General features: G+C 37.5%; 1 protein-coding gene across 1 annotated transcript; it reads left to right on the top strand.

Annotated features, from left to right (window-relative positions):
- Positions 1 to 14808: 14808 nt before the first annotated feature.
- LOC141695397 (uncharacterized) lies at positions 14809 to 16212 on the top strand. Its single transcript, XM_074499645.1, has 3 exons — positions 14809 to 15046; positions 15141 to 15472; positions 15610 to 16212. Exons 1-3 carry the CDS (start codon positions 14809 to 14811, stop codon positions 16210 to 16212), a joined length of 1173 nt encoding a protein of 390 aa, XP_074355746.1.
- Positions 16213 to 17251: the final 1039 nt, after the last annotated feature.

Here is a 17251-nt window from a genome sequence, read left to right as displayed (position 1 = left end):
GTTGAGGCAAAATATGGGTTTATAATAGTATATTTATAGGGAAAATTTTCAGCTGAAAATTTTCCCATAAAATATTATTATTATTAACCCTTTATTCTTATTAACCTATTAACTAATAGTTAAAACACCTTTTAATTATTAATCCTATTTCTAAACACTTTAAAAATAATTCTCTCACTTGATTTAATTTCTAAAATTAAATTCTTAATTAATAATATTAAGAACTTTTCTTAATTAATTTATAATTAATTAAATCTCATTTAATCAATTATTAAATTTGCTAATTAATTATTTATTTCATAAATAAATAATTACCAGCCATTATTAATTAATTCCTCCACCATTAAATCATTCTCTTTTTTGTTGTGACCCTGTAGGTTCAATATTAAGCCGGTAGTAGAAATAAATAATAATAAAACTATTTTATCATTATTTATATAAATTCTCTAATTCATTAAATATGATTAATTAATTAATCATATTTATTCTACATCGTGAGGGATACTTCTCAGCATATCGCATAAGTGGATCAGCATTGAACATTCTCTTCCTTCACTGGAAGGGGTAGATCATTTATTAATCATATACTATCTTCGTGTACAAATTCATATACCCAGTAGAGCCCTTATAATTGTCCCTAGAGGCTAAGAACTAAACCAAAGCATAGTTCAGTGTACACAAGATGACTATGATGACCTCAAGTCTAAGGACAATTGTACAACTATCACTATGTGAACAACTGCTGACACGTGAGTGAACTCCATCAGTTGTTCAGCTGTGTGAGTCATATTCAGTGAACTTATTCTATAATAAGCACCTACATACTAGCTATAGTGTCACCACACAAATGTCTATGAGAACAGATATCTTTCATAATGAAGCAAGCATAGTATGTACCGATCTTTGCGGATTATTAATTACGAGTTAGTAATCCAACGACCAGGAAATATTTAAGTTCAGAGTTATCATCTTTTAGGTCTCATTATTATGATCTCATCATAATCCATAAAAAGCTTTACTCTAAACTATGGTATATTTTATTTAAACACTTAAATAGATAAAGTCCGCAATAAAACCAAAACAAGTCTTTTATTAATATCAATGAAATGAAAACAGATTACATAAAAGTTATTCCTAAATCATCATACATGATTGGGCTTAGGACACATCTCTTTCACCAAGCACTTCCAAGCCTCCACCATCCTCAAGAACACATTTCAAGCTTTCAATAAAGGTAAAAATCTTTGGCCCAAATTTATTTAAGATTCATTTTTGAGATCCATTTAGTATGTGGTAGAAAACCTAGTGTAATGAGTGTTATTGAGGAAATCTTGATGATTAAGTTAAGTAGATTTAAGGTTGGTGGTTTTTGCCTCAAGAACATGATTTTCTTGAGAGGAGTTTTTGTTTTGATAATGATATGATGATTGTTGGTGGTTGTATTAAGAGTTAGGGTGTAAACGAAACCCCGATCATAAACGTAGCTTTGTTAAAACCAACAAATCATAACTTTAAGTTTCTGCAGAAAGTCCCCAAGTTGTAAACTGTAGTTTCTTGAAAAATAATCTTTTTTAGGATATAAAATGTTATAAGGATCGTTTAAACGCTTGAATCGCTTGATTCCGATTTACGGATCAAAAGTTATGACCGTTTTAGTAAAAGTGATTTACGTCACAAAAACTGCTACGAATTACGAACTTTGAAAATATAAAGAATAGACTTAAAAGTGTTCATAAATCATGAAATTTTTACAGAGAGTAACATATTGAGTTTCCTAATTTCCATAAAAATTTCACTTGAAAATAATGATTTCTCAATTTTATAAAAATATCGGAGCTCAGACCGCGCGAGTAGAAACCGTAAGAATCCATAAGCGGAGCCGACGATGATAATGAGAATGAACCTAAGATACTTAGGAAAATGAAGCGACCATAATGTGAATATGAATTAAAGTAATGATAAGGGTAGTATAAGTTGAGAGGGTGCATAATAAGTAGCGCATGAGTGCGAGTTGCCGTAAATTAGAACGGAACCTAACGAAATGAAATGTGTTTATGGTCATAGATTTCTGAGCGGAACCTAGAGCATCCTCCACCTCGAGATACCCAGGCTAGTTTACGAACCCAACTCCATTTTACTGTTGTGTTGTGAAAGTATTATTTTACTATCATTGCATAAATACCATGCTTTCCATGATACGTAGTTGTTGAAATTTCGCATAATGTAGCGTTGTTGTACGATAAAGTATATATCATGAAATGTTATTTCGCTTTACGCGTGACGTATTATATAAGACCAAGAGTCGGTCGGGATTTAAGATAAAACACGGGAATCATTTTCGGTGATATTATAGGACGGTTATAAGTCCGTAGTAGTACGTTTTTAAAGGGACTCATCGTCCACTTACGAAACCTTAAAACACCTCGAACTTTTATTAAAACGATTTCCCAACTACCATATTCCCTCAACTATATTTTATTGTTCGAATAATAAATACTATATGCTTATTCCTTATTAGGGGAGTAGTATACTCCAACGATTATTTATTTTAAACCCGATTAATCACTATAGATAGAGACACAAACTAGTTGAGGAATATTATTTTAAATATTCTTTTAGAGAGAAAACCCATTCGAGGTTTAATCATTTATCGACTATTATTTAATTAATTATTATTCTTAAAGGGTTTATTATTCATAGATCCTGATTTAAAATATACTTTCTGATTTCAGAATATCATTCGAATAATTTCAGATCGTCGGTGAATATTATCCCGACTTATTTAATATTTTGAATATAGTTTCAAGGAGAAACTTTTCCCCCTTATTAATTATCTGTTGACAACGGTCAACTACATCCTTAGTACTTCCTCCGAAATTCTTGGAAGTACGTATATACATATATATACACTTATATCTTAGAGAGATAAACTGTTTCTATCAACAAGCAAAACGTTTGGGGAACTTCGATGTGGTTCGAGTTCTCGAGATTGATAGAATTCTTTTAAAGGACAAGGGAGGGGTAGACTCTGGTACTATGTGTGCTAGATGGACTACCAAAGGTACCACAGGCGAAGGTACTTAGTGTACTCAGGAACTTGTGAAGTATGTGTATACCCGAAAATGGGACACGTAGCCTGAATGCAGCAAGGGTGATAATCGGTATACGAAGGTGTCGTCCTTCTACTAGTAGAAAAGGTTACTATTATCGTATTACGACTAATCATCGTATACGGTGGCTCCAATGAGTGTCCTGATTCTTCCAATTGGAATTGAGATGCAATACCGTAACCCAAGCCTAGGTGCTGGGATTACTATTAAGGTATTCGCAGGATATTAAATCCCTTAAAGAATTATTTTCATAAGAAGGTGTGTATCACCAAGGAAAACAATTTTTGAATAAAACATAATTATCATATATGATGTCATCATACAGTCATTTTCCTAGTGTACATTATTATGCTAGGCATTATAGCTCACACTTATTTTCTTAAATTGACACAACACATAAGTGAATCAAGATGCCTGCCATGAGAACCACAGCCAGGAAACGGGTAGGAAATGGCCAGCTGTTCCGTAGATTGTTTGGTGTTGTACCACAGGTAGTCAGAATAAGCTGGATTAGTTTTCAGTTGTTTATAGTTCGACTTATTTATAAGTATGACTTATGTAAGGTAAGAATTAAGAAACGTATATTTGGTCGGCGGACTAGCCTTACTTAAAGGTCACTCCCCGGTAAGATTAATTACTTTTGGGTTGTAATAAATATCACTTGATGGTTGACAATTACTCTAGTTATGATGGTTCATTTCCAAGACAATAACCTGTAAGTGTGTGAGTGTGATAAGTGTGGGGTCGTGAAGCATGAGTATTTATATATTGTAGTGTGAGTTGTGTGGTTGTAAGAGTTTAGATGGCGTGGCTTCCGAGACTCCTGACCCCGGGTTTTGGGGTGCCATAATTGGTATCCTAGCATAGAAAGAAGCAGCACTCAGTATCCACATCAACTGCTGAAGCTGAATACATAGCTGCTAGAAGCTGTTGTGCCCAAATCTTGTGGATAAGGAACCAACTCCGGGATTATGGTTTGTTGGTATCGAAGATTCCAATATTCTGTGACAATACAAGTGTAATAGCAATGTCAAACAACCCAGTTCAGCACTCAAGAACAAAGCACATTGATATCATGTATCACTTTATCAGAGAGTTGTCACAAATGGCATTGTGGAGTTATATTTTGTACCCACAGAGGATCAAATTGCAGACATCTTCACAAAACCACTTGATGAAAACACTTTCTCTAAGTTGGTCAGTGAACTTGGGATGTTAAATCTTTCTAATTAATTTAGAAGTCAGAAACTGCAATTTATCTTGGTTAAATTCACTTGTTATTAAATTTCAATATTTTGAGAGGACATCTGAATTTACATGCCATTACTTATTTCTCATAATTCAAATATTTATGTGCTTGCATCCAATAAAGATATATGTTTTGCACATTCATATTGATAAAGATATCAAATTTAATTTCAGTGGACTTTAAATAATTAATATTTAAAGTGGTCTTTTGAAATTAATTTAAATTTGCAGCATAATCATTTTTCACAAAAATATGGTACTATCAATGTAATGATAATAATTGTATAAGTGGTGAAAAATAATTGTGATTTATTAATTTTAACATCATTTAAATTTAAAAATACTTAAAAGAATATTTTAAAATTGTAATTATAGCAGCACAAAATTCATTTCTTGGAAAATAAAATGAATTATGTGACAAATCTGAAATGATAAGAGTGTTATGGTCACCACAGAGGGTCTTAACTTAGAAATTTCTAAGTGTGTCTCTCCTGTAGTCTCCATAGAGAGTCTTGACTTAGAAAATTCTAAGTATGTCTCTCCTGTGGTCGTCACAGAGAGTCTTGACTTAGAAAATTCTAAGTGAGTCTCTCCTGTGATCACCACAGAGAGTCTTGACTTAGAAAATTCCAAGTGAGTCTCTCATTTGGTCGCCACAGAGAGTCTTAGAAAATTTTGTGTCTCTCTCTACTGGTCACCAGACACCACTTAAATCATTTCGTGATTTGTTGATTGTGATTATATATATATATATATAAGCAGTCGATCTTCTTCAGTTCTATATACACAGCAAGTCGCAAGGGAGAAGAAAAAGCAAATTTTTAAATCGATCAAATTCATAACAAACTGCTGCCAAAATTTATAATTTTTGGAGTTTTTAAAAGCCCGGATCATAAGGAGTATTTCGATACCACAATCAACAAGTTTCACCGTAGATTTGTGGAGATCGAATATCCCTAGTTTTTGGTTTAAGGCTTTGTTTGGTATAACTTGTTAATTGAAATTGATTTTAATTTAATTTTTCCTTAAGGCTTTGTTTGGTTATTTTATCAAGTATGTTAAAAGTTTGTTCAATTTCTTTTATTTTGTAATTCGAAGAGCACAAATTTATTTGTTTTAAATCTAAATTTTATTCTCATTTTTAATTAAATGACGGATAATATTCAGATTCTAAAAACAAATTTTGTTTCAATTATTGAAGGTGATCTAGTTAAGATGGCCTATTTTAAGACATGGATCCGTTTTCTAAATGAACACTCCATTGTGCGCTTCGCATTAACTACTAATGTCAAATTAAATGTTGAGCTTCTCAGGCATGTGCATAGAATAACAACAAACTCCTCTGATGAAGAACAACTAGCTTTTTCTTTTGTTATTGGCAATGAGACCATCAGAATCACAAAAGAAAATTTAAATGAACACCTTCAGCTACCTCGTGATAACTTTGATGCCATTCCACTTGACTGGGAAATACTCAGTTTCTTCCGAGGTATAAGGAGCACATTAACAGGGAATGACGATTTTCCTAAACACTTTAACAAGAGTCATTTTCCCAAGGAATGGAATCTGTTCTTCAATATATTATCTCACTGCTTGGCTCCCAAGACTGGAGGATTCCATGGACTGACTCATTTCAATCAAGTTGTTGGTATTGCTGCCGCAAATAATCTTCGCATCAACTTTGGGCGTTTATTCATGAAGCACATTTTGGAGAACCAATCTCAGCATCAAAACTTTATCTTATATACAAGGTTTTTTCAAATTGTGCTCAATGGAAAACTGTCAGAAGCACAAAAGGCATTAACTCACAGTGACATCCTGGAAGATTCCCCCATCATGTCCCCGTTGATAGTGACTAAATTGCACAGAAAATGAAATTATTCAAATGCAAATGTTGCTTTCCTAACAGAGTACATGATAGATGTCTTTGCTATTATCAATGCTCAACATGAAGATGAAGACAATGAAGGTGAGCCTCAAGCTGATGATGCACAACAGGAAAACATTGGTCATGTACTTGAAGAGAATGTAAATGAAGAAGCAGATCAACCTGAGCCTGAGGTTGTTGATCAAGCAGAGGTTGAAGTTGAACCATAGCAAGAAGCTGTACCTGACAATGTTCAAAAACCTCAACCTGAAGCTGCTGGACAACCTCCTGAAGCTGCTGAGTCTATCCACTCTAATACATCTGTCTACAGATTAGCTTTCTCAGGTATGGGTACAGCTGCTATGAGTAATACTTATGAAGCATGCTCTGATTTCATTAGTATAGATCAATTACATCTTGACACTCATCACACACAGCTACTTATTGAACAAGTAGATAGGAGAGGTAGTGAGTTTGACATACCACAAATTTATAACCACCCTCTAGAGCCCAATCAAACACCTTCAACCCTCTTAGCCCAAACCCTAGAGTATAAAGACCCAATGTATATATAGGGAGAAACTGCACTAGATGCAGCAAATGAGAAAGGTACTTTGAGAGAACCCACAGCTCTATCTCCATTGAAGCAAAACAGTATATCTCCTGAGACAACTATAAACCTCCAGGTATCCTCTTAACAGGATTCTCTGGCTAAAAAGGCAACTAACCAGTTACTAGATATATCCTCTCAACAAGGTAGATCTATTGAAATTTGTCCATCGGCCACGACATCCTGTAATGAATCAAACACACTCTCCAATATTCAAGCTCTTGAAGCTTTAAATAAGTCGATTAGAAGAGTTCTTTTTGATGAGGAATTATTGATGGAAACAGGGCATTCAACCATTTTACCATTTAGAATATCCTGTTCAAGGTCCCTCAATGGATCAACTGCCTTCATAAGTGTTAGGAGAGAGTGTTGTAATCACTGCCAAATCTAGCACAGCACTTACCTCCCCATGACTGATAACCCTAGATGCATCTGCGGATAGTGGATCTGGCATAGGCACGGATCAGCAACCCATTGGCGATGAACTAGATTTAACTAGTGAGCCTAAGGGGAATGTATCTTCACATATACAAGGGGAAGCTGGGGATCATATGCCAAATATGACGGCCCCAGTGCTCCTCTCTAATGATGACAGGAAACTTGTCTCAGGCAAGGATCGGGAATTGCGAACTCCCATTGCACCATTGCTGACCTCCTTAAGGATGGCTCCAGTGTCTTCTGCAGGTACATCTGGAACTCGGAGCTCTGAGCGGACTGCATATGTGAGAACGAGTGACACACATCACCCCAAACTGAGTGCTAGAGTGATGAGTGATACACTGCGAGAAGCTTGTGAGACATCTACCATCCAAAATACACCCATAGATCTATTAAACTATGTCCCTAAATCCTATCTTAAAGAGCAGTTGGCTTTCAAAGACAATTATCTCAAAGAACAGCTGGCTCTTAAAGACCAACATTTTCAGACAGAATTATCTCTCTGGGATCATCAAATCGTTAGTCTTTTCGATTAATTTGAACATCAGCAAGCAGCATTCGCCACTTTACGAGAATTCGTTTAGCGATCTCTATCTCACACAGGAAAAGGAAAGGCAATTGCCAACACTGAGCCAAAGCTCTCAGTTAGCAAGCAAGCGCCGATCCCGGTCTCATCTGAAGCAGCTCTTGCCAGTACTGGGCTAATGATCTCAGTCAGCAAGCAACTGCCTGTTTGTCTTGAGATCCCTATCTCGACCTTACATGCTCAATCAATACCAGCTCTGAAGGATAACCCAACTGAGGGGGAGAAAAGGGTAGTAGAACAAAAAAAAGTAGACATTGCTATTGATCTACTCAAGATGCCTTTCAGGCTACTGGAGCTGCCTATGATGAATTTGGAGATGAGATAAAGGAAGAGCGAGAATAGAGAATTGATGAAAGGGTGCTCCTCAAGGAAAGATTCACTAAGGAAAGTGCAACATCTCAGGGGGAGCAATCAGGACATCTGAGCCAAATAATTACAACTCAGAGAAATATGTTGTTCCAGATATATGCTCCAAGACCCTTAATCTCTGAAGATGAACTGGAGGAAGGTGAAATAGATGAAAGTGATGTTTCGATGGGGTGTGAGCCCAGATTTGAAAAAGTGGCTACGGAAGAAAGATCATTACTGAGGATGAAGAGTTTGAAGATGAAGATGCCTTCTCAGACGACTGTTTATTCTATGGACTGCCAGAGAAAATCAATCACTCTTATATAGAAATTCAAGAAGAAATGGAAAGATCAAGAGCAAGAATTCAGAGAACCATTCAAAGAAGGGAGAACAGAAAAGCAAGAGAAGCATATCTTCGAGCTAATAGGAGAGGAAGCAAATGGGAAGAAATAAAGAACAAAATGGACAAACAAGACATAGATCACTATTCAGACCCCGGTAACTCTAATCTGTTGAGAACTGTGGAGCATTACAGAAAGGAATATGAAAACATCCATGAGTTCCATGATCAGTTCAGCAAAGTAATTACTGGAACAACTGTGAACATTTTGAAGAATGGATGGAAGATCACTATCAATCACAGAGATGGTCTACAGATGAAGGTGTCTACCAGTGTGCTGAAGAAGTTGAACATTGTTGAACTGTTTGTCTTAGCCTAAAAAATCCCATGGTTGAAATCAAATAAGAATGAATATTTCAGAGACAAACTTTGGAGAATGATGATGGATGTATCCCCTCAAGCCTTTATGTATCCATTCGTGATCAAATTATTTGCGGGTAGCAGGATACAAAACATCACCATGGCTGACCAACACTTAAGAACCATTCATTTTCTTCAACTTACTTTCCTGGAAAGTCAACTCAGGAGCAAAAGAGCTAAACTGGAAGATCCAGGTGTTAAAAGATCAGAAGCAGATTATAAAGCTACTGAATTTCTATATGCTTATAGGCTCAATAATTCAGATATTCAGGGAAGGATATGAAGAAGGTTATAAGAGAGTATCATGAGAAGGTGTTCATTAATGGAGAACCAGAAATTAATCTTCTGAAAGATAATGAACCCATTATCAGCACTAACAGTGAAGGGGAGCTAGTCTTCAAAATCAACAAGTGCAAGATCAGGACCAAGAGCTTTAGGACAAGTGAATCAGACTTAATACAGCAGGCCTTGATGGATGTCAAACTATCCATATGTAAAGAGGACAAGGTTGATTTGATTCCTATCATTACGATACTTGAGGAAGTGATGGAAGAAGAATCAATCAATGACACTAAAAGAGTAAAAGGACATCCAAAAAGGATAACAGTATTCGTAATGTCCATAAAATCATCACTTTTGTTTGATCTTGTTCCTAAATGCACCAAAGTCAAATATTTTGATATATTACTTCATGAGCTAAATAATCTACCTCCAGTCAATGCACTTGAAATAGAATCTCGTGATTGTTTGCAAGCTAGATTGAATGAGCTGAAAGAATCCCTTCTAAAACCTTCAGATCCTAAGAAGAAAGTCACTAAGAGAAAATCTGATCAGACTCAAGAAGGAGAGGGAAGCAGGAAGCAGAAAAGAACAGAGACAAAGAAGACATAGAATATATGTTCAGGCTAGAGGAACACTTCTTTGTAATTTGTAACTTAAGAAATCTGGAATTGGATATGTAATCCAGAATGTATTTAATATCTTTATATGTTTTGAGGTTGTACTTTTTCTTATTATCAGTTGAGTTATCCTTAGGGATTTGCTTGTCAAACTCTAACAATCAAATAGGGGGAGATTGTAAAGCAAAATGTAATGTAAGATGTAATCGAGGAATTATAACTCAACATGAAAATAGAAATAGATAAACTATATTAAACTGTGAAGCACAGGAACCCTACAGATGAAGACATGATTAACACAAATAACCAAAAGATGCAATTGACTCTTTAAGTCCTCAAACAGATCATGGGAAGAAGTTCATTGTCATGTTCAAGCAACCATGAAGAATAAGACATCGAGGGACTTTAAGCATCAGTTACATGAATTGATTTCAAGTATTACAGATCAAGGGTTCAGTGAAAGAAGCAATGGATAATCACCAATCTGTATCAGCTTGAAAAAACAAGACAAATTGAATTATGTTCTCTCAATGCTAGTTATTTATGAACCAGACCAGTGCACCAAACATCAGTATTCAAGAAGGAATTTTGATTCAGTTACAGAAGAAAATGTTAATATAATGAAGAATGGCAAAACAGAAGCAAAAACATTCAAAGGCAGAAAACTCTTCACTCTGGTCTCCATAGAAGTGTAAGGACTACTATAAGTAATCTCTATGGTCGCCACAGAGCAGTCGCCATAGAGAATTACTCTCAGGCACCAAGTGGTCACCATAAAGAATTACTCTAAAGCACCACACTAGTCGCCATAGAGAATTACTCTAAGACACCACACTGGTCGCCATAGAGAATTACTCTAAGGCACCACACTGGTCGCTATAGAGAATTACTCTAAGGCACCACAATGGTCGCCATAGAGAATCACTCTAAGGCACCAGTGGTCGCCATAGAGCTTCAACCAGTCACCATAGAGCTTCAACTGGTCACCATAGAGCAACACATTATACTGGTCGCCATAGAAGAGAAGACACAGAATGTACAAGTCGCCATAGAACAGTTATGTGTATCCAGTGAATCAAATACAAAAAATTCAAAGGTTTGTTTAGACACAGTAATGCCACCTGTCCAATAAATTTGAAAGACTACACTAGCATCTAAATGAATAGAATTCATTTCAGTTATCTTCTTCAGCAATACAATTTAGTTTACGAGAGCTCCATCAAAGTCCCTCATTTATTAAGCTTGTAAATATATTGTTATGCTGCTGAATTTATTGTAGCTAATCAATTTATTGATTAGATTGTAGCAACCTCAAGGATTATATTAATAAAACAATATATTCCTCGAATTATTTTGTGTCTAATTTGATTCCGTACTTTTAACGAAGAGCTTGTAAACGAATCAAAAAGATTGTAGGTATCATATTCAACCCCCCCCCCTCTACGATACTATAGTACTAAAAGAATTACTTTGGACACAAAAGACATGTAGGATCTCACATCGGGTCTGTCTAACACCATGTACATTTACATATTCCTGTATTTTTTACTTTAGTATCACTATACCTATGATCAATGAGATGTGGTCATCTGTCAACAAACACACCAATCTTAATGCATTATTATTGTCCCTTAATAATAATACTTGACTAGGGACCTTTAGGAATATTGATACCATTCTCATAATCTCATTTCTAAGTCATGTACTTAGAGATATAGTATTGCATATCATATTCCAATGACATTTATTAATCTAACATTTATATCGCAGTAAATTAAGAATTAATAAATTATAAAGGGAATAATCGATAGGACATAATATTAATAATCCAAATTTCTTAAACTAAAATATCATAGTGATGTCTCAAGGGCACAAACACTAACACGATGTTATTAAATATTGGGCCTTCCCCCAAACCCTATCGGGTATAGCTCAAAGATGGTACAACCGTCTGCCCCCAAACTCGAATGGATCTTTCAATAACTTGAGCTAAGATTTTATCAAGAGAATTATTAGTGGCAGAGTACACGAGAAGAGTTCGGCTTATCTCGTGGGCATAGTCTAAGGAGCAAAGGAGTCCCTTAGAGACTACCTGAACCGATTCACGAAGGAGGCCCTAAAATTCCCAGATCTTGACGATAAGGTAGTTATGATAGCCCTACAGCAAGGGACTAAAGAGGAGTTCTTTAAGATGTCCCTGGACAAATGCCCTCCTGAAAGCATGTTGCATCTCCAGGATAGAGACGTAAAGTATATTAAGGTGGAAGAGAGTTTGAAGAAGATAGCGGTGAGTAATGAGCCCGTAGGAAACAAGAAGCGGAAGACGGATCAGGAGTATGATGCCAAGGAGAAGTATCCTTGAACTGGAAAAAGCTCTGACTCCTCTTCTAAGAAGAATCAGCCGCCAAGATTTTTTAAAATATGCAAGGTTGAACGCTCCAAGGAGCCAAATCCTTATGGAAATTGAGAAGGACAAAGAGTTCAAATGGCCGAAGCCACTAAGGGGAGACCCCGAGAATAGAGACAAGAGCCGGTACTGTATGTACCATAAAGATGTTGGTCATAACACTGATGATTATAGGAAACTCAAAGATGAAATTGAGAATTTGATCCGAAGAGAGAAGTTCGGACGTTTCACCAAGGGTGAATAGGCTGGAGGCTAAAAAAGAGATAATGATTGAAGAGATGATGATCGAAGAGGTAATGACAGGGATCGTAACCCACAACCCCGAGGGCCAGTGATCAACATAATCTCAGGAGGTCCTATAGCAGCTGGAACTACAAGGAACTCTAAAACAGCTTATGCGAGGAAGGCAATGAGTATACTCAGAGAACCGTCTAAGCGATCCAAGTCAGAGAGGATGCTTGAGTTCGGTAACCCAGACCTTGAAGGTTTGGAATTTCCTCAGGACGATCCTTTAGTTATTACACCAATTATTGGAAATTATCTTGTCATGAGGGTCCTAGTGGACAATGGAGCTTCCGTAGATATTATTTTCCATGACATATTTCCAAGGATGGGCTATAATGATTCCCAATGGATTCCATCTGACGCACTTATTTACGGGTTTAATCAAGTAGAATTCCAAGTCGAAGGAGCAATATAACTTCCCGTAAATATTAGGGAAGAGCCCAGGGAGGCCATCAAATGTTAAACTTTCAGATTTTTAAGGCAGCCTTTACTTATAACACCATCATGGGTAGAACATAAATCCATGCGTTTAAGGTCGTGCACTCAACTTACCACATTGTACTGAAGTTCCTAACTGGGAACGGTGTCGGTGAAGCAAGAGGAGATTAAAAAATGGCCCATAGTTGCTATGTTGCAACGCATAGGCCCGATGAGACTGGAAGGGCAGGTCCTCCCCATAAAAGACATGGATGTCAGTGAGAATGAAGAACTTCGAGGGAAGCTAGAAGAGGACTTAGTCTCAATTCCCTTAGACTCCTTAGACCCAGAAAAGGTCACGTAAATTGGAGCATCTTTGGACAAGCCTTTGAAGGGCCAATGGACTACTTTCTTACAAAAGAACAGTGATGTGTTTGCTTAGATGGCAGCTGATCTACCTGGGATTGACCCCAACCTTATAACTCGGAAGCTGAACGTCGATCCAACTCGAAAGGCCATAATGTAGAAGAAGAGAACTTATTCCCCTGATAGGCTGGAAGCTATTAAATTGGAGGTCGAGAAGCTCTTAGAATCTGGGTTCATTGAGAAAGTGCAATTCCCTGAGTGGTTGGCCTACCCCGTATTGGTCAAGAAGGCTAATGGTAAGTGAAGGATGTGCATCGGCTTCACTGACTTGAATGATGCTTGTCCTAAGGACTGCTACCCCTACCAAGGATTAATATCTTGATCGATGCCACCAGTGGCCACGAAATGCTGAGTTTCATGGATGGTTTTTGCGGTACAATCAAATCAAAATGCAAAAAAATGACACCCCCAAGGTATCTTTCATAACCGACTTTGGTGTTTTTTGTTATCTTGTTATGGTTTTTGGACTTAAGAATGCAGGAGCTACTTATCAAAGGTTGGTAATAAGATATTTGCCCATATAATTGGGAAGACCATGGAGGTCTATGTTGATGACGAGTTAGTCAAAATCCTAGCCAAGGCCCATTATATTAATCACCTTAGAGAGGCATTCGAACTGGTGAGGCACCACAAGATGATGTTAAACCCCACCAGGTATGCTTTTGGTGTTAGGTCTGAAAAAGTTTTAGGTCACATGGTCTCGAAAAGGGAAATCGGGGCCAACCCCGATAAGATCAAAGCCATCCTGGACATGGAGCCACCACGCTCCATCAAGGACGTTCAGAAGCTGACATGAAGAATCGCAGCTCTATGGAGGTTTATCTCCAAGTCTGGAGACAAATGCCTGCCATTTTTCAAAACATTTAAGAAGGTAAATAATTTTGAACCGACAACTGAGAGCCAATAGGCCTTTGAACAGCTGAAGAAGTACATGATTGAGGCCCTATTTCTGGCCAAACCTAGTTCGGGGACACCCTTTATTTATATCTCGTGATATCTGAAAAAGCCGTGAGTGCGGTAGTGATAAAGGATGCACAGAAACTCCATGACCGTGTATACTATGTAAGCAAGGTGCTCCATAGAGCAGAGCTGAATTACTCTACCTATGAGAAATTCACGCTTGCCCTCATCACAGCCTCGGGGAAGTTAAGGCCATACTTTCAGGAACACAAGATGACGGACCAACCCTTGAGAAATATTCTCCATAGCCCGAAGGCCAGTGGAAGGCTCATCAAATGGGAGATTGAGTTAGGAGAATTTAACATCAAGTACTAGCCTCGAACAACCATCAAGGCTCAGGCCTTAGTAGACTTTGTGGTCGAATGCACCATTAGCAACCAAGAAGTCGGGGAGCAAGAGATAGTATCCCCAGAAGGAAGAGGGAAAGAGAAAGATGAAGTTATGACTATGAAAGAGTATTGGGTACTCCATTTTGACGGAGCGTCTAAAACAATATCTAGTGGTGCAGGCCTAATCTTACAAAGCCCCAAAAGGTCCATGATTGAATATGCTTTGAAGTTGGACTTCCCAACTACGAATAACGAAGCAGAATATAAAGCGTTGATAGCTGGATTAGGCTTGGCTAGAGCCTTGACGGCCAAAAACCTTATGATCTGTGGAGAACTCAAGACTTATAGTTGCTCAAGTCAATGGAGATTTTGGGGCCAAGGATGATATTATGACCAAGTACTTAAGAGTCGTTAAGGGAATACTGACTCAGTTTGATAAATGGTATGCAGAACATGTTCCGGGAGAGGAGAACACTACATCCAATGCCCTATCCAAGTTTGCCTCATCTAAAATTGAGAACTACCCGAGAAGAATCTACTTCCAAGTCCTGAAGACCCCTACTATACATGTCATAAATTTGATACCACCAATTGGTGTGGCAAGTTATTGGTTAGATCCGATCAAAACCCATCTTGAGACTGGATGGCTCCCCAATGATGCCCAGGAGGCACACAAGCTGGCGGTGAGAGCATTGAGATATTCATTGATTGAAGGCCTTTTGTACAAAAGGTTCTTTGTTATTCCATACTTGAAGTACTTGAGACCTCTTGAAGCATATGAGGCACTTAAGGAAGCCCATGAGGGGATTTGTGGATGGCACTTGGGGGGCAGGGCCCTCGCTCACAAGATAATTCGATTGAGGTTCTACTGGCCAACTATGCTAGCCGATGCAAATGCTTATATAAATAAATGTGACAGATGCCAAATCCACGCTCCGATAGTACACATCCCCCAGAGAGGCTTACATCCATCAGCACACCCATCCCGTTTGTAATATGGGGAATGGATGTACTTTGTCCATTACCCGTGGCATCAGGACATAGGAAGTTCACTGTGGTAGCTATAGACTACTTCACAAAGTGGATTGAGGCTAAGGCACTAGCCAAGATAACCACCAAACAAATTACTCAGTTCTTCTGGGAAAATGTGATATGCCGGTTTGGTATCCCTCGCATCCTTGTCATAGATAATGAGCGACAATTTAATAATGCAGAGTTCATTGAATATTGTGACGATAACACCATAGAGCTTCGCTTCACCTCGGTTGGACATCCACAAGCAAACGGGCATGCAAAAGTTGCTAACAGAATCATCCTTGATGGAGTTAAGAAAAGGGATGAACGTTCGAGGAACACTTGGGTAGATGAGTTACTGCCTATACTATGGACGTATCGTACCACCTGCAAAATGACAACTGAAGCTACCCCATTAATGCTAGCTTACGGAGCCAAAGATGTGGTGCCCATAAAAATCACCCATGGATCCTCTAGGGTTAAAGCTTATGGGCCACAAACCAATTGAAGAAGGCATGAGGATCGCTCTCGATCTTATTGACGAGGTCAGCGATGAGGCCAACGTTCGTAATACAGAGCATCAATGAAGAGCCTCCCTCTATTATAATAGAAGAGTTAAGGAAAGGTTCTTTCAGCTGTGAGACTTGGTGTAATAACCCCAATTTTTGGAAATTTTTGAAACCCTGATGAATAGTAACTTTTGCTGATGATGCTGATTAAGGAAAATTATCAGACCACACTATATAGGAGTACTGTTATGAAAATTCTATGATCGTATTAGTATTCCATAAAGTAAATAAGTGTATGTAAAGATCGTGAGAATCCAAATTCGAACACTTTGATTTTTCCCGAAAATCCACCAGATACCGAAAGAATTGAGTATAAGGTAACATGATTAAAAGGATTTAAGTTCAAGGATTATAAGAGGGGATTATAAAAGGAATATAAAATATTGAGAAAGGGTAGGGGAACCCAAATAATAAGATCCCGGATATGATCCCTCGAACGATAAACGCGAACGAAAGTTAAGCGAACCATATAATAGATCAGCGATCATTAGCCAAGTAATTAGGAGTTAATCAAAGGGGTTTGTGGATGATGATGTCATCACACCAACAAGAGGAAGACAAGTGTAACAAGATGACATAAGCATGACCAAATGGGAAGGGTTGGTTGGTTGATTGTGAGCCACACAATTTTTACCATGGTAAAAGGTTAATTAACAAACAAGAAGGAAGCAACCAAGCAAACACATTCATTTCTCCCCCCCCCCCCATCTCCTTGCTCACGGTTTTTTGAAGAAAAACAAGAAGAAAAATTTTCAAACCCAAGCTCCACTCAATCATAATTCAAGAGGTTTGTTTCCTTGGATTCTATATTTCATAACTAAGAAGAGCAAGTAGTTTGAATGCTTGAATCCAAGGTTTGCTAGCTCAAATAAATCATTTTAATTTAGGGTGAATAGTAACTTTCAAGAACAAATTTTTGATTCTTGATTTTATTTTGAAGGTCAAGGTAGCTTAAGCATAGATTGAGGCTTCCATGGG

Source organism: Apium graveolens, chromosome 11 (genome assembly GCF_009905375.1).
Source record: "Apium graveolens cultivar Ventura chromosome 11, ASM990537v1, whole genome shotgun sequence".
NCBI lineage: Eukaryota > Viridiplantae > Streptophyta > Magnoliopsida > Apiales > Apiaceae > Apium > Apium graveolens.
The sequence above is the reverse complement of the archived record's forward strand: the minus strand, read 5'-3'. Positions and strand labels throughout refer to the sequence as shown.